This window comes from Orcinus orca, chromosome 4 (assembly GCF_937001465.1).
Source record: "Orcinus orca chromosome 4, mOrcOrc1.1, whole genome shotgun sequence".
NCBI classification, from domain to species: Eukaryota; Metazoa; Chordata; class Mammalia; order Artiodactyla; family Delphinidae; genus Orcinus; species Orcinus orca.
The window spans coordinates 88,624,120-88,642,749 of NC_064562.1; the positions used below are offsets into that span (position 1 = coordinate 88,624,120).

The 18,630-nt window shown below is 33.6% G+C and overlaps 1 protein-coding gene across 5 annotated transcripts in view; it reads right to left on the reverse strand.

Annotated features, from left to right (window-relative positions):
• Positions 1–527: 527 nt before the first annotated feature.
• SLC30A9 (solute carrier family 30 member 9) overlaps positions 528–18,630 on the reverse strand; it is a 73,655-nt gene continuing 55,552 nt past the window's right edge. For 4 of the 5 annotated variants that reach the window (XM_049709588.1, XM_012532483.3, XM_049709589.1 and 1 more), the window contains 5 exons: positions 18,037–18,144; positions 15,580–15,745; positions 10,693–10,822; positions 8,749–8,862; positions 528–1,998 (listed from right to left, as the gene is read on the reverse strand). In XM_049709588.1, the coding sequence (XP_049565545.1) occupies positions 1,954–1,998; positions 8,749–8,862; positions 10,693–10,822; positions 15,580–15,745; positions 18,037–18,144 (563 nt within the window). In that variant the 3' untranslated portion in view covers positions 528–1,953. The remainder of the gene's footprint in view (positions 1,999–8,748; positions 8,863–10,692; positions 10,823–15,579; positions 15,746–18,036; positions 18,145–18,630) is intronic. The other variant, XM_049709587.1, reaches the window with a different exon arrangement.

The following is an 18,630-nucleotide window of genomic DNA, read 5'->3' on the forward strand; positions in this document are numbered from 1 at the left end:
GCACACTGACATGGAATAAACAAAATGGCAGGTGGGAAAGGGGAAGGAGGAAGACACAGAAAGTAGAGTTAATTATAATGGGTAAAAAAGTTTTTTAAAAAGTAGGAGTGAATAATTTGAAACCATAAGAACAAATTGGGCTTCCCTGGTGGCGCAGTGGTTGACAATCCGCCTGCCATGCAGGGGACACAGGTTCGTGCCCCGGTCCGGGAAGATCCCACATGCCGTGGAGCGGCCAGGCCCATGAGCCATGGCCGCGGAGCCTGAGCGTCCGGAGCCTGTGCTCCGCTACGGGAGAGACCACAACAGTGAGAGGCCCGCGTACCGCAAAAAAAAAAAAAAAAGAACAAATTGTGTGCGTGTATGTACATATATAAGTATAAAACAATTTCATATCTTAAAAAATAAAATTGGAATGTTATTTCACTTAAAATGTACAGCACACAAAATGTTTTGTAGTGGTAAAAAGTGTACACCAATGAAAATTTTCACAATTTTCCAGTAAATAACAGTTCTGAATCAAAAAATTACTATTACAAACCCTTTAATCAAATGTTTATTTTTTGTTTCCAGCATTATAACTTGCTATAACTCATAAACTTCAATCTAAGTAAGTTTTTAGACACTGACCTAGGTTCTTAAGCACTCACTTACCCAGCAAAGAGATTATTCACCCAGCTACCACTCTTGCATGGACAATGCTCACTGGTACCTGAACAATTTAAAGTGCATATGAATTCTTTTGATGAATGGAGACACAGCTGTAGTTTTGCACTAAATTTTCAATTACTGAATTGCATGTTTTTTCATCTTGATACCTTATGATCATTAGAAAGCTACTTATCACATAATATTATAATCATACATTATGCTAAATGCCCATTTGTAACTGCAAGAAACTCATGTTACAGACACACTACTGTCTTATGATATTATACAAAAGTCATGGCCACAAGTTTCTGCATAAGAGGTTTACTTCTCTATCTCTCAAAGCAAGAACTATCCCACAGTTCAGATTTACACAAGTAGTGCCTCTTTTAAAATAAATTAAAAATAAAATGCTGTCTTTTCTGTGAAATTATAAATATTTCTAGTCCACTTTACATGTTAAAATGCTTATAAATGCATTATCTCCTAGTAAATACACATTATGGGACTGAAGCCAGTTAAAAAACAAAACAAAAAACCAGTCATCACACTGGCCCATGGAAATATCTAGGGCTATTTTATATTTCCTATCACTAGGAAACTTAAACTAAATAAGGAAAAAAAAGCAAAGAAGAGAAAAGAAATTTTACAAAATGGCAAGTAGCATGACCTAAAAAGAGTGTACTGAAATCTCTTCCTTCCATTCAGTAACAAAGCCCTTTCTGGAATGAACGTTTATGGATAACTAGGTTAGGAAAGTGTTCCTCTTCGTGCTCAGGGCAAAAAACACAAGGTACGTTAAAATAATGTCTACATTCTATAAGGAAAGACAGACTTTGAAATGGAGTGACTGTTTTAAAAACCGCAAACCAAGATTTAGCCAGAATGTTCAAGATTGACAGGTTTTGACGGAGTGAAATCTTCACTGGCAATAAAATTAAAAATCATAATCTTACAGATGCTGCTTATTTTTTACCAATGTGAAGAAAGGAAACATGATTATAAGGTACAATACACAATGACAGGCTAAAATAAGAAATTATGAACAATTTAAGTAACCAAAATGTTTCCTGCTGAAACATAAAAACACGATTTCCAAATTGATTCAACTTGTAATATGTCTCTTAGAAGAAGTTGTTTTAGTTCTGTGGACTGTTGAATTGCTCTTTACATAAATATTTCCTCCATCTTAAAAAAAAAAAAAAAAAAACGGCTTCTGAATGGCATTGACTCCTTCAGTGTGGGAAAGCAGTCTTGGCAAACTTGTTTCCAAGACTCCCTCCAAGGTGATTCATTCCATCAAGTCTATAATATCTCCAGATCTACATGTCGAACTTCAGGATTTCGTTTCTGGAAGGAAAAAAATCACCGCTACGTTATTAATAGCAAAAGACAATTTTCTGTTTCCTTTTATTACTTTTGGTCACTAAAGCCAATGAAAACATTTGGTCAAACTATTTCATTGTAGCATACTAGCAAGAGAAATATTTACAGAGGGAAAAACATAAGATCAATAGATGAATAGACCAGTTATACACTATAAAATATATAGTAAGTAGTCCAGCCTCCCTGAGTTTTGTCCATATGTTCATTAATACAATAATGGATTAAGAATCTAGTATGTGCCAAGCACTACAAAGCACTGGAAATATGCTCATTTGTGGTGAAAATCACTGCAAAGCAATAATAATAATTGAAACACTAAACTGATATTAACTTATTTTATATGTTCTAGTAACAATCCATATAGTCTTGATCTAGCACTGTGCTAGAAAGTAGAGCTATGATTATTAAATAAGACTCTGCTCCTTACCCTGAGGGACTCAGTTTAGCCAGAGAGAAAAGTGTATGAATAACCTCTACGAGCAAAAGCATTATAGCTAATAGGGACTTCCCTGATGGTCCAGTAGTTAAGACTCCACGCTCCCACTGCAGGGGGCCTGGGTTTGATCCCTGGTCAGGGAACTAGATCCCACATGCATGCCGCAACACAACTAACAGTTTGCATGCCACAACTAAGGAACCCATGAGCCGCAACTAAGGAGGCTGCCTGCCACAACTAAGACCTGGCACAGCCAAAAAAAAAAGCATTATAGCTAATAATAATAACCAGTTAACATATATTGAGCGGTTACTCTTGTGTCAAGTACTATGCTAATAATAAGTAAGGGGGTTCACGGGAAGTGTGTGTTTTAAAATCCTCATAATAACCCAATTATTTCCATTTTACATATGGGAAAAATGAAGGTTAAAGAAATTAACTAACCTGTCCAAAGTCACACAGCTAGTAAGTGATGGAGCCAGGATAGATTCCAGGCCTGACTCCAGACCCCAAGGCTCCTAACTATTTTAATGTACTAAATAATAACTCTGGAAACAAAAACATGAGATTACTTTTGCTCATGAGATCCAGAAAGAATTCACAGAGGATATAGTATCTAAACAAGGTTTGAATATGGTGAATTTTCCAGACAGATGATGAAAAGGGACTAGACGAAAGAAATAGCATGAGCAAAGTCAAGAGAGCCTGGAAAGTATGCACTAGCAGTATGGTAGTTAGAACAGCAGCTGCAAAAAGCAATGAGGTTGGAAAGACAGGCAGAAGCCAGATTGTGAAAAACCTTAAGGAATTTCATTAACGATGAAAAACATCTTTTTAAAAAAATATTTATTTGGCTGCTCCAGGTCTTAGTTGCAGCACGTGGGATCTTTGTTGCCACGTGTGGGATCTTTAGTTGCAACACGTGGGATCTAGTTCCCTGACCAGGGATCGAACCTGGGCCCCCTGCATTGGGAGCGCAGAGTCTTAGCCAATGGACCACCAGGGAAGTCCCTAAAAATATCTTTATTATATGCCTACACTGTACCAAGCACTGAAGTATACAACAATGAACGGGAAATAAACAGCACTTGCCTTGAATGAACTTATCTCTAGTGAGGAAATACAGGTAAGTAAGCAGGCGATTGTAATAGTCTCCTACTACAGAGCAAAGTAAAGATTTGAGGGGATTTTTCCTTGATGGATACATAAAGGAAGGACATCTAACACAATGTGTGGGGGGGAATTAAAAGTTTAATAAAGTGAATATAATGATATTGTGAGACTGCAGGACAGAAGAGACTTATAAAATAACTAAACCTATACCTACCTAAGAGGAAATGTTTAAGTTAGGAGGAGCAATGTCAGAATCTTACGTAGAAATACGGCAGTAAATATAAAATACTAAAAGTATTAAAAATGGTTCTCTCTAAAATGTAGAACTAACGACTGAGGAAGGCGAGGCAGGTGACACTTCTGTATAAGCTTTTCAGTTCTGATTTTGTAAACTGTGTGTATTATTTGATAAAAACCGTACAAATAAATCAACAAGGGGAAAAAAGCTCTTCTAAGGGATTCTAATAATCAGTCAGGATTAATAACTCCTAGCTTAAAAAATAATATCCCAGGAACATTTGCATACTATTCATATTAAACAAATTTAATTATAAAGACAAAAACCTGGTATAATACTGGAGTGTAGCTCCAGCTACAGCACTCATTCTGTTTAGTGTGCACTGGGATTTTTCTTACAACTAGTGCTGGTCAACTGTACCTAGGGGTGCTTTCCTCTTGGGTCCTAAGGTAAGAGTGACCAGGGACCCCACAAGGGGGTGGCAGATGACACTTTTGTTCTCAGTGTTTTCTTTATCTTAAACTATTCCCTCTGTCTAGAATTTCTTAAATTCAATATGGAATAAAAAAGACTTCCTCAAACAGAAATGAAATTGAATTTTGTTTTCCCATTCCAATCAACACTTACTCATCCCAATATGACTTGAAAAATTTTAGCTGTTCATGGAAAGTTTAAAATTATTCAATCTAAAAAGCACTATATAACAAATGTGTACTAATAAAAAATCTGATCTTCAGAAAAAGAAACTAAAAAGTTAATTTACTCTGCTTTTTAAAATCAAGTTTTCAGAGAGAAAATTAACCAAATTCCTAAAATGTATGTGTCCGTTACAAAGCAGACACACACAATGTGTTTGCTGAATGAATGAGAAAAGAAATAGGATTAATATCCTTAAAATTTAATGTTTAGTGTGTAACAAGATATCATGTGCATAGTAGAAATTAATATATTCATATATTCATGAATATATAACTGTTAAATAGAACTGAAAATCAATAACTGGTGTCCAACTTATAATTTTCATTCATTTTTTCACCAAATACTTATTGGTCTATTATGTCCCAGGCACTGTTCAATGCTAATTGGAATATTTTACACATCACAGATTTTTTTCCAACACTCATATTATACAGAGATAAAAACCAAATTACATAATTTATTTTACAATGCTGTAGACTCAAGTAAAGAAAATACTACAGGAGGATGTAATTAGAGATTCAAAAGACATAGTAAAGGGCAGAGCATTTAACTGGAATTTATTAGAAATTTGCTATGGCATCTTCCCACTGAATTAATTTCCGATAGAATTATTTCCCCCCAAACAAAAAAACTTCATGGAGATATAGGACAAGAGTCTATTTACTGATTGAATATAGAGGTAGAACAACAACAAAAATCTACGTTAACAATTCAAACAATTTCAAAATAAGAACAAGATGTATTTCACATTATAATATGGGACTTTATAAATTAGCCTCTATTATTTGTAACATAGCACTATAAGTTACAAACTTCAAGCCAAAAATATCGCCTGTTCTAATACTTAGATCAATGGCATTTACTCAAAGAGATGGCTATAATCCTGCAGAATTTTATCACTGAGTGTGACCTTCCAAAGTAATTCAATAATTATTAAAATTTAAACTTAGAAGGCAACTATGCTTAGATACTAAAAAGGAGCGAAAATACCAATGTACAAAGTTTTTGTTTTCAAAAGAAAATCAGCTTATTTTCATGCATTCTCTCGGTCTGGTACCTTAACTATGAAGAACTTTCTTTTCACTTGAGATTAATTTACCTTATTACCACCTTAGGGATGTTTCCACCTGAAAGTGTAGGCAAAATGTGGCTTCTTGGTTTGAAAGACTTATATAATTCAAAAACACGAGATAATTCAGTCTATTAATGATTTAATAGCTTCTAGTTAAAGCACAAAATTAGCTTAAAAAATAATAATAAGCATATCTGATTGTGATAAGAGTAAATACAATTAAGAATGGCCAACTTGTTAATTATTCTTAAATCGGCTTCTGACACTGTTTCTATTAAAGAGTAAAGCCAAAATAGTTAGTTTTAAAAGTCCATTATTTTCCTTGCCAGGCAAATAAAAACAGATAGAATGGAAATGCAACATTTATTCATTCTCCAATCACCTTGCAAAAAAATAATCATCTCACATTTTATTGAGAACGATCGTATTCAAAGCATGGTTCAAGGATTACTGGGTTACTGAGACATTTTCAGGGGGGACTCCGAGGTCAAAACTATTCTCATAATTACAGTAAGATATTTTTTGCCTTTTTTTACTATGCTGACATTTCCTCTGATGGCATGGATAAAACTGCTGGCACCTTCACACAACTCAAGGCAACTTGCACCAAATCATACTGGTAGTCATTGTGTTCCTTTATTGCCACCCAGTTTTTTTTTTTAAAAAAAAAGCCAGTTTCACTTTAAAATGTCCTTCATGAAGTAGTAAAAAGTATTGATTTATTAAACTTCAACCCTTGAATACACTTTAAAAAAATATTCGGTGACAAAATGGGAAGCTGTGCTTCACGCTGAAGTCTGATGTTGTCACAAGGAAAAGCATCCCTGTGATTGCTTGAATGAGCTCAATCAGACGGTTTTTATCTCAACACCCTTTTTACTTGAAAGAATAACTAACAAACTATGGTTATTCAAATTTGGGTATTTGGCAGGCATCTTCTTAAGAAATAAACAAAATGAGTCTACTACTTCAAGGAAAACAACAGTATTTGTTGCTAATAATAAAATGCAAGCTTTCAAGTCAAAATTAGAATGTTGAAAAACTCATATCCACCACCATGAGCCTGACAGCTTCCCACTACTTAGAAATGTATCAACATTTGCATGATGTGCACAAATTCAGTGAGCCAGTATTTTCCAAATGACCAATTCATAATGTTAAAGAGCCAAGCATGGGTTAAAAAGATTCAATCAGACAATAAAGATGTTAAAAAAAAGATTCAATCAGAGTATAAAGACAGACCAACAGATTTTAATATAGTAGTGTATAGGAGACTGCTAATCATACTCAAAGCGAGGTCTGGCCTTTGCTCTTGGCTATTGGGAGGTAATCTCTAGGTCCTTGGAATATTCTGCCTGATAATTATGTCGTTGTTTATCTTTGTCCACACAGTATCTGCTCTACCTCCAGAAGCGGGTGGAAACTAAAGGTGTCGGCTCTTCCTGAGAGGGGCTGGAGATGAAAGGTCATCCACTCAAGCAGTCAACTACAGAGCCCCAAGAACATTTCTGGACACCAAGGCTCGGTTGAGCTTCTGTGGTTGGCAATACTCCATGCAAACTGTCACACACCAGTGTCAGGAAAATAACACCGTCCATGACTCCACGGGGAGAGGACAAGTGAAACTCCAGGTTTGGAACTCTGCCCTATGCATCTCTTCCTTTGGCTAGTTTTAATCTGTATCCTTGCATTATAATAAACCATTCAGTGAGTTCTGTGAGTCCTCCTAGTGAATTATCAAACCTGAGGGTGGTCTTAGGAACCACCTGAACTTTGCAACTGGTGTTAGAAATGAAGGTGGTCTTCTGGACTGTGCCCCCTAACTTCACAAACAGTATATGAAAAGTTCATCGATATGGTTTCAGATTTCACAGCGCAACTATGCTTTAAGAGGTTACCGGTTGTCAGGTTTTGGTGTAATATTAAAAGAGAATACCAAGTATCTGGAAAGACTATAAGAATACTTAAAAAGGCTCCTCCTTTTTCTTCATATTCTTCAACCAAAATAACGTATGGTAACAGACTGAATGCAGAAGCACAAATGGGAATCTAGCTGTCTTAGATTTTTGTAAAAATGTAAAATACCACTCTTCTATTTATTTCATTTTGGAAACTATAGTTACTTTCCTTCAAACTGTTATTTATATTAACATGAAATACGTTTATTATGTTTTCTAAATGAATAAATATTTTTAAATCTCTCAATTTTAATTAATAATTTGGTAAATATAAATAAATATAACTAAAAAAAACTTTGAGTCCTCAATAATTTTTAAGAATCCTAATATCAAAATATCAAGAATTGTTCATCTAGAAATTCTGAAAATCATGCCTGATAAGCTCATGAACTATAATATTAACATTAACAAAATCATCTCTTTTGAAGTGCTTCTATTAATCTGATCATATATCTAGATTCTAAAAGATAGTAAAATAGTGATAGAAATGTTTCCCTTCAATTTTTGTCTTTGTTTCTCTTCAATTTTAAACAAAATTAAACAAAAATCAACATCAGCTAAAGAAAATACATTGCCTTCAACAAGTTATAAACGTTAAAGATCATTTACAAGTTTTCTTCATTGCAAACAATTAGAATTCAAATGTCAATAAATGACAATTTGAGAGCACTGACACTTTTTTAAAGGCAGTCTGGTTAGGTAATATTTCAGTAAAAAACCAACAGGTTGTAATGATCTCCAACTGAACAGAAACAAACAGAAAATATAAAATAATGTCAGACGGGCTAAAGCAGTATGTATGTATATGTTTAAGGTCACACTCTTTTTTAACTTTAGAACAGAGTCTAAAGTTTCCCTTTTACCTTTCTCTAGAAATGTTAGAAACGCTTCTTATTTAAAGACAAACAAGAAAAAAACGATTATTTTAGAAACTAAGCAAGCAGTATAGAATAGTGGTTAAAAGTATGGAATTTGAAATTGAACAGCAAAGGTTCAAATCGCAAGTCCTATACTACCCTGAATATATTATCCAACTTCTCTAACCCAATCATTTTCTTGCCCATAACTACTGATACATCATGGGGTTACTGAGAAAATAAAAGCACACAACTGATGCAATTAGCATAGTGCCTGACATAGATAAGTACTCAAAAAGTAGCTGACACTGTATTATATTATTATTATGAATATATCTTACTTTCAGTTCCTTCTCAAGCCTATCTACTTCAGCTCCTAAAGTATCAATAATATTTTCTCCATGTTTAAGCATAAAGGTCTCTAGTTCTTCAGGAGTCTTCACTTCTTGAATTTCCTATAAAGAAAATGATAGAAAAATGAAACAGATTCTTAAGAAAGTCATAGTGGTACACTGATAATTTCTTTTAAAAATTATAACCAACACCGTTAAGTTTAATAAAAAATGAAAAACTTTCAAGCCATAGGCAATGGACCACATATTTCAAAAACAAAACTCAATTTGAGAAAAAATTGAGTACAATGGTCTACAGACCGTAGCACTGCAAAATCAGTGGGAAAAGGATAGACAATCAATAAATAGTGCTGGGGAAGTTATTTTTTTAGAGGAAAAAAATTACTAAATCCCTACCTCAGACCATTAAACAAGTAATTCTAAGTGGATTGAAAACCTAAGGGTAAAAAACAAACCTTAAAATTTTTAGAAGAAAACCAGAATATTTTTATGATAATGGGATACAGAAGGGTTCCTCAAGAAAAATAAAAAGCATAGAGAAAGATTACAAATTTGACATAAAATTAAAAACTACATTAAGTCTTCTGTACAACAACAAAGTGGAATGATAAATTATAAACTAGAAAGTTATCTGCATATACACAACTGAGGAAGGATTAGTATCTAGCATATTAAAAATAAAACATTTATAAATCTGTCAGAATAACAGAAATTAAGCGAACAAAGCAAGTACAGGAAATCCCAATGGTCAATAAATTTCTATGTTTATTAACCTCACTACTACCAGGGAAATATAAATTAAATCAACAGGATACTATTTCATATCTATCATAATGATAAAAATTTCGAAACTCTGTCAATACAATCTAGCGAAAATGTGAAGCAATAGAAACTTTGATACATTGATGGTGGGAGTTAAATTGACACACTTTGGAGAACAATTTGCCAATATCTAAGGAAGTTGAAGATATGTTCATCCAATGGCCCACCTATACTTTAAATCTAGCTATGTAATGCCCTAAAGAAATTCTTGCACATGCAAACAAGGAAACATCTATAAGAATGCCACTGTGGCACTGTTTCCAATAGTTTAATACTTGAAACAATATAATTGTCCGTGAAGTAGGGACTGGATAAGCAAACTGCAGCATATTAGTAAGATGGACTATTAAATAGCAAGTAAATTAATTAGAGGTGTATATATATTAACACGGAGGAGGAATCTCAAAAACATGCTGTTTAGCAACTTACAGAGGAAACCATTATGATACAATTTATACCAATTTTTAAACATCTAAAATGTTACATATTACGCTAAAAAAATATGTTGAAAAGTATAAAAAACTGAATGGAAATGACAGGTACTAAATTCAAGATAATTGTGAGTTCTGGGGATGGAGAAAAGAGAATGGGATCTATAAGGAGAAAGTAATATTTTTGTAATAATTTCTTTCTTTTTTTAAGATCTTAAGCAAGTACAGTACAGTAAAATGTTAATATTCGACAAAGGCAAGCGGTAGCTTCTGCTCTGTTCATTATATTATCCTGTATAAATTTTCTTTTAAAGTACTCTTAATAAAAAAAGCATGGATTCTGGAGTCAGAGAGATCTGAATTCACATCTGATTCCATATGATGGCTCTGCAATTTTAGGCAAGTTACTTAATCTTTCTGTGCCTGAATTGGCCTATACATAAAAATGAAAATATTATTTCTTTACCTTACAGGTTGTTGACAGTAAATAAAGTAACATATATAAAACGCCTGGCACACAACAAGCACTTTAATAATAAGTTACCTCTTCTACTGTCTGAATCAGTTGAAACCTGAAGTGACTTTTAAGACTTATAAAAGAAAAAGTTTTATTTACTTAGGAAGTAATTTTTATAACCCTTGGCTATATAAGAAGAAATCAATAAATACTTTAACTTACTTGTAGCATTTGGTCAAAATCTTGTTTTTCCAAATATGATCTCGTAACAACTCGTCCATCGAAATCTACTTCTGCCTTAAATCTTACTTTCCCTAATCCTAGATCTGTGGCTTTAACGTCATGAATTGCCCTGCAACCAAAAACAATACATACGAATTTATATACACAGACATATGTTTTAATGGCAAAAAGTCTAGAATTCTTGTTTTTTACTACCAGTGATGAAAAATGGACTAAGATGGCTTTCAGAGTGTTCCCCATTAAGCACCACCTATCATTTTCCAAACAAATGTTCATTTAGCTCTTTTTGCATAATGCCATACGAAGGTATAAACAATAAATACTATTTTATGGTAATTTGTATATATATGAACTACATAGTTTGTGGATTAAAAAAATCAACTCTAAATTGCTTTTCTAAAAAACAAAAAAAATTGCTTTTCTACAATGTTGTCATTTTATCTTATAAATCCTTTTTTCCTTTTTCCAATAGCTTCTTTAAAAGTCTTCATACAACTCTGTGAAGTACTCCATTAGCATGAGGTTGATAATAACTACCTAATGGGACTGATGTGAGGAATGATGAACCAACATATATAAAATGTTTAATATGCTACCAATTACACAGCAGGCATTTAATCAATGACATTCATGAAGTAGATTAAGATGGCATCTTTACTTTACAGATAAAACAATCCCAGAGGGGCATAAGTGACCTGCCTAAGGTAACTCATCTAGGCAACAGGAGAGCCAGGACTCACCCCCAGATCTTTAGATACCCAAACCTAGTGGTCTTTCCATTATACCATTCTGCCTTCCAGAAAAGGAAGCAGACGCTCAAGCATAATTGCTTTTCCATACCTCCTGCCCTAATCCTCAGGAATCAATTTTCTCCAGAAAACTACTGAGAAATTCCTTTCTTTCTAGAGTAATCATTATAATATCTTTTCTTTAGAGGATACATAAGAAAATTATAAACACTCTGAATTCTGAGGACATAGAGATATCCTACTGGGAAAACAAGCCTAAGTGAGAATCCAAGTACTCTTAAAACATCTGACTCTAATTTCTGAGAGATCTTAAGCAAGTTACTAAATACTGAGTCTAAAATTCTTTATCTATGTGAATAAAGAAGTATAGATGAAAATAAGAATTAATGATTTATAAAGTTATGTATGCCCAGACTGAAATAGAACTTGTCCAGATTGGTAAGAGGTTATATAATTTATTCATTTAAAAAAAGCATATCTAACTCAGTCTTAACAAAAGATTTAAAATACTCATGATTTGACTAATGCTTAATTAGCAGTTAATAAAAATGTTCTGATATACTTCTTCCCTATGTTCTTACACATAACTAACTGCAGACAGAAAACAATGATAGGCAGCTTCTATCATGGTTCCCAATGACCACCCCCCCCAACCCCCTCCTGTGTTCAGGCCCTTGTGCAACCCTCTCTCCTTCAACTGTGGGCTAGACTTAGCGATTTGCTCCTAACCAACAGAACACGGCAAAATGATGATATGTCATTTCCAAGATTAGATGATGAACCTGTGACTTTTATCGTGTTCATACTCAATATCTATTGTCTTCTCAATCTGCATACTTTGATTAAGCAAGCTACCATGCTGGACAGTCCCACATGGCAAGGAACTAAATCCTGTTGATAACTACATGAGAAAGCTTAGAAGCTGATCCTTCCCCAGGAGATGACTATAGTCCCAGCCAACACCTTGACTGCAGTCTATGAGAAACCCTAAGGTAGAGACCTAGGTAAACCGTGCCCAGATTCCTGACCCACAGAGGCTGTGAGGTAATAAATGTTGTTTTAAATCACAAAGTTTTGGGGTAATTTGTCACAGAGCAATATAGATAACTAATACATTGATTAAAAAACTGTATGAACTTCCTGGAATACTAACATTTATTTTTTCCAACAATTTAATCTACAGATCATCACTATTCCAGAAAATTTCAAATTTGCCACAGTGAGTCTTTCCATTTACAGTTCTTTTTTTAGACTTTAATTATAAACAATATATGCAAAATTATAAACACACATATACCTATCAAATGGGTACCAAAATACATGAAGCAAAAACTGAGAGAAATGAAAGGAGAAATAGGCAATTCAATAATAACAGCAGGAGACTTTAACATCCTACTTTCAATAATGGATAGAACAACTAGGCAAGAAGATCAACAGGGAACTAGAAAACGTGAGCACTATAAAATCTAACAGACACAATGCTCCATTCAACAGAAGAATATACATTATTCTCAAGTACACATGGAACATTATCCAAGATAGATCATATGCTAGGCCATAAAACAAACCTCAGTAAATTTAAAATGACAGAAATAATAAAAAGAATGTTCGAAAAAAAAAAAAAAAAGAATGTTCGGCAACCACAATGAAATGAAGTAAGAAGTAACAAAGACATTTGAGAAACTCACAAATATGTGGAATTAAACAACACACCCCTAATTAACCAATGGCCAAAGAAGAAATCTAAAGTGAAATTAGAATATATTTTGAAGTGAATGAAAATGAAGACACAACATACTAAAATTTATAGGATGCAGTGAAAGCAGGGCTTAGAAGGATGTTTATAAATGTAAAAGCCTATATTAAAAAAGAAGATGGATATCAAATAAAAAACTTAACCTACCATCTTAAGACACTGGAAAAAGAGCAAACTAAACCTAAAGCAAGCAGAAGGAAGGAAATAATACAGATTAGAGGAGGAACTCATGAAACAGAGAAGAGAAAAACAAAGAAAATCAATTAAACCAAAAGCTAGTTCTCTGAAAAGACCAAGAAAATTGAAAAATCTTTAGCTGGACTGACCAAGAGAAAAAAGAAAGAACACTCAAATTACCAGAATCAGAAATGAAAGAGGAGACATTAGTACCAAACCTAAAGGAATAAAAAGGATTACAAAGGAATACTAGGAACAGCTGTACACCAACAAATTAGATAACTTAGAATGCACAAATTTCTAGAAAGACACAAACTACTGAAACTGACACAAGAAGAAATAGATAATCTGAATAAACTAATAACAAGAGATAGAACGAGTAATCAAAAAACTAACCATGCAGAAAAGCCCATGTCCAGATGGCATCACTGCTGAATTCTACCAAACATTTAAAGAAGAAATAATAACAATTCTTTATAAACTCTTCTAAAAAAACAGAAGAGGAGGAAACATTTCCCAATTCATTCTATAAGGTCAGTATTACCTTGATAACAAAATCAGACAAAGACCATCACAAGGGAAGGATATTAATATGAAGTATCTCACATTAAGTTACTAAGCCTAATACTGATTCTAAGAATGCTCAATTTCAAATCTTGATCCAGTAGGTAATTACTTCTTAAGAGTAAACATATAGAGCTTAGAATATAAATCTACTACTCACATACTCATTTGTTCTACTGAAGATATAGAGGTCATTTGTGTTTTTTTAAATTAATTAATTAATTAATTTATTTTTGGCTGTGTTGTGTCTTCCTTGCTGCACACGGACTTCTTCTAGTTGTGCTGAGCAGGGGCTACTCGTCACTGCAGTGCGTGTGCTTCCCACTGCGGTGGCTTCTCTTGTTGCAGAGCACGGGCTCTAGGTGCATGGGCTTCAGTAGTTGTGGCACATGGGCTCAGTAGTTGTGGCTCATGGGCTTAGCTGCTCTGCGGCATGTGGGATCTTCCTGGACCAGGGCTCGAACCCCTGTCCCCTGCATTGGCAGGCGGATTCTTAACCACTGTGCCACCAGGGAAGTCCTAGAGGTCATTCTTAAAAGATTTAACTTAAAGATTTTAATTAGGAAAAATACATTCTTATTTTAAAGTTTATATATGCATATGTAGGTAAGTAGTAGAAAAATCAGGATTTTTTTGGATGTGGACCATTTTTTAAGTCTTCATTGAATTTGTTACAATACTGCTCTGTTTTATGTTTTGGTTTTTTGGCTGCGAGGCATGTGGGATCTTACCTCCCCAACCAGGGTGAAGTCTTAACCGCTGGACTGCCAGGGAAGTCCTCAAAAGCAGGATTTTAAAGGACTGTTCCTTCCCCTTCATTCTGAAACTACACTGCTGCTGAAGTTCAATAAAAAGTCCTATTAGAATAGAACTTTGCATCTCTTCTGATTACCTCCTAACTCTTCAATTCTTTATTTGTATATCATTTAAAGATAAAGATTATATGGAAAAAACATTTAATATAATCTAAAACAAGAAATCTATTTTCAAAAAAAGTATAAATTATATTCAACTTGGTAATCATATCCCCATGAATAAAAATCTTAAGTTTAATATATTTAATTTGGAATTATAATACAAATATAAGGCAAATACAAATATGAAGGTTTCATATAAGTGGTTCCACATTAAAGAGGCAAATACTTTGCAAACTTCTGTTCCCATTACATCATCTAACTGTTCCTTATTATAAAAATTAAAGATATACAAATTTAAAAGGAAACTTAGGGAGTGTCCTACATGCTTTCACTTGCTTTCTTGTAAGGTTGCAATGCTGCAAAGTAATAAGATTAAAAAGTTCTAGGGCTTCCCTGGTGGCACAGTGGTTGAGAGGCCGCCTGCCGATGCAGGGAACACGGGATCGTGTCCTGGTCTGGGAAGATCCCACATGCCGCAGAGCGGCTAGGCCCGTGAGCCATGGCCGCTGACCCTGAGCGTCCGGAGCCTGTGCTCTGCAACAGGAGAGGCCACAGCAGTGAGAGGGCCGCGTACCGCAAAAAAAAAAAAAAAGTTCTAAAGGCTAGGAATTCAAAACCTCTTCTGGAAGTATTTACAAAACAAGCATTTCTATTTCTTAATACGTTTTTGTAAACCTTAACAGCATCACTGGAATAAGCTGACCTTACTGATGGGTCGTTCTCCAGGAGTTCAGTAAGCCGTTGTACTTGTTCTGGCTGGATGGATCGCCCTAAGAGTGCTTCTGTGTTAGTGTAGATGAGGAATGCTGAGACCACACCTAATAAGGTGCCCACACCCAAAGAACCTAGGCTGTCATACAGTGGATTGCCTAAATAAAAGCACAAAAGAAGTCAGTAAATTAACATTTTCTGTTATTTCAATGAGCTTTAGTGAGCAAAGAACCAGAATTAGTAAATCAAGGGACTGTAAATTCATTTCTAATTCCTTTAATGACTTTCTCCTAATAGTTTTTCTATTCTATGCAGTTGAATTACTTATGATCTGTTTCTTGCACCTGGTCACATGGGTGAGGGTTCAGAGCATTTTCAAATTAGAGACATACTAATAATACAATGAAGAGTCCATTTCTTTTTGATACATCAGTAGCACTTTTCCTATCTCAAGTTGACAAAATAACTGTAAAATCAAAAGCTAAAAGAAATAACCATTTTTGTGTCTTATTCTTACCAAGATTCTGTGAAAGAACTAATAAGCCATACAAAAAATTATATGAGGTACTCTTATCTCATTCAACCAAGAATGATACATAGCTAGTACCATTCTAGATTTAAAAAAAAAAAAAAAAAGGAAGTTAATTCCTTGCCTCTAATGGCTACCTCAGAGCAGTGGTTCTCAAAGTGCAGTCCTTTGACCAGCAGCGTCAGCATCACTCAAGAACACGGTAGTAATGCAAATTCTCAGGCCTCGCTCAAGACCTTCTACATCAGAAATCTGGGGTTCGGGGTGGGGTGGGTGTGGGTCTAGCATTATGTGCCTTCCCAATCCTGCCAGATGATTCTGATTCTAAAGTTTGCCTTAGGTTATTAGGGCTTTATTCTCTTCCAGAACCAATGAGAAGAGTTGATTTATTATCTATGAATGCATAGGTTAATATTTATATAACAGACATAAATAAATATTATACTTTAAATCTTTATAATAAATTTTACACACAAGGCTTTTATAATGAAAAGTCTTTTTATTCCAAAGATCAAATGTCAATATTAAATTTAACTCTCTTAATGCTTGATAAAGCATTTTTTGTTTTACTAAAAAAATCGCAATTTACATTAGTTTTATTAACATTTAGTCAAAATATAACACTAAAAACTGAATGACTTATTTTGTATTACTAAAGTGTAAAAATATATCCATTTGTAAAACATAATCCACTAGCAAGTTTGTAATTATAGAGTTCAAAATCAAATATTGCTCTTTAGAAATCCAAATTTAATTAATTGTTTTCATTTTAAAATACACATCTATTAATAATCCTACAGAAATCACAGAATTATTAGCTGGAAAATATTTTATTTATTTCTTGGCATGTTATTTAATTTAAATGACAATTTAAATAATTAAATAAAAATTAATGTGAAACTTTCTTGAAACAAAACTTTTTATAAGTTTGATTTGACTGGTTTATAATACTACGTAAAAAAAAAATCTATTAAAAGTCAACTTACCTATCAAGTCACACTTTCCTTAAGCCTAAAATTTTGCTAAGTAATAATTTAGGTCTAAAAAAATGTCTAAAATGGTAAGGTCAACCAGAAAAACAATCAAAACAATTAGAAATATTTTGGATCACAGTGAACATCAGAGAATGCTGGTTTACTCTTAAAATATACATTCAAAATGAGAAAGACCTATTCATATTTCAGGCTATTTTAAGAAATACTGCAGAACTGTGGAAGCGCATCACCTAAAATTATTTAAAATACGCTAGGACAAACAGGTAAGAATGGTAGTACCATTTCAAGAGAATTCCAACCTCAGAAATTGAGTCTTTTCATACTAAATGGTTCCTTTGTTTTAGAAAATAAAAATAAAATGGTTTTTGTCTTCTTATCCGCCTGTGCTGTACTGGCCTTCAAAACATTTATCTAGCTACCAAAATGAGGATGGAAGCAACTAAAGAATCAAGGAAACAGGAAAGCAACAGCAGTTATTATTGGTACTAATAGTAGAAAAAGACAAACGGACAAGAGCTACAATGTATATTTATTTTAAACTTCAGAGTTTATTAAAGTTCTCTCTCATATATTATCTTAAACCTGCAAGGTCACTAGGACAAATATTATTAATATCTTTATAGGTAAAGAACTTAAAAGCTCTGTGCAGTTGTGTAACTTATTAAGTCACAGCTAGAAAGGCTTCGAGCATTACAGAAATGCTCTATTAGCAGCCTTCTTTATTTCTAACTAAGAAATTTCTAATTCAAAAATCTGAACACTTTTACCATCTTATTTGTCTTATACAAACAAATGGTTAGTATGAAATTCACATTTAACAATCTATTGGCTTAAAATTATTCAATGATATAAAGGAAAATTCCCACATATTAGAGAATTATTTTAGTAGCACAAATAAAGCACCTGTAATTTGAGAAATATTTACCTGTTATAGAAGTAAGGCCCATACAAGTGGCTGCTATTGTCACTCCCAACACTGCTGCAGTATCCTCCAATAATATAACATTTGTACTAGGATCACGACTTTCCATTACTTAATCATTGGGGTAGAGACAAGAAAAGAACTTTTGAAATCTTAATTTAATACTATCAGATAACATTTTAATAAGTATCCATTAATTTAATTAAATTAAGATTAAGAAGGAGTTCCCTAGTGGCCTAGTGGTTAGGATTACAGGCTTTCACTGCTGTGACTAGGGTTCAATCCCTGGTCAGGGAACTGAGATGCCTCAAGCCGTGCAGTGCAGCCAAAAAAAAAAAAAAAAAAATTAAGATTAAAAAATGTATGAGATCCTGATTTTTAAAACCTGTTCAATATAAATATAATTTCTTGGTTTAACTGTTAACAATAACAGATATTTAAAGTCAAATTACTTTCTCAAGTTATATAAGCATACACAGAAATACTGTAGTTCACATAAGTTAAATCCAAATATAAAGTACTGCTGTTCAAATTACACTACATTTCTCTTTTTAAAAGAGCTGATATATAAGTAAGAGCCACATAGGGAAGACACTG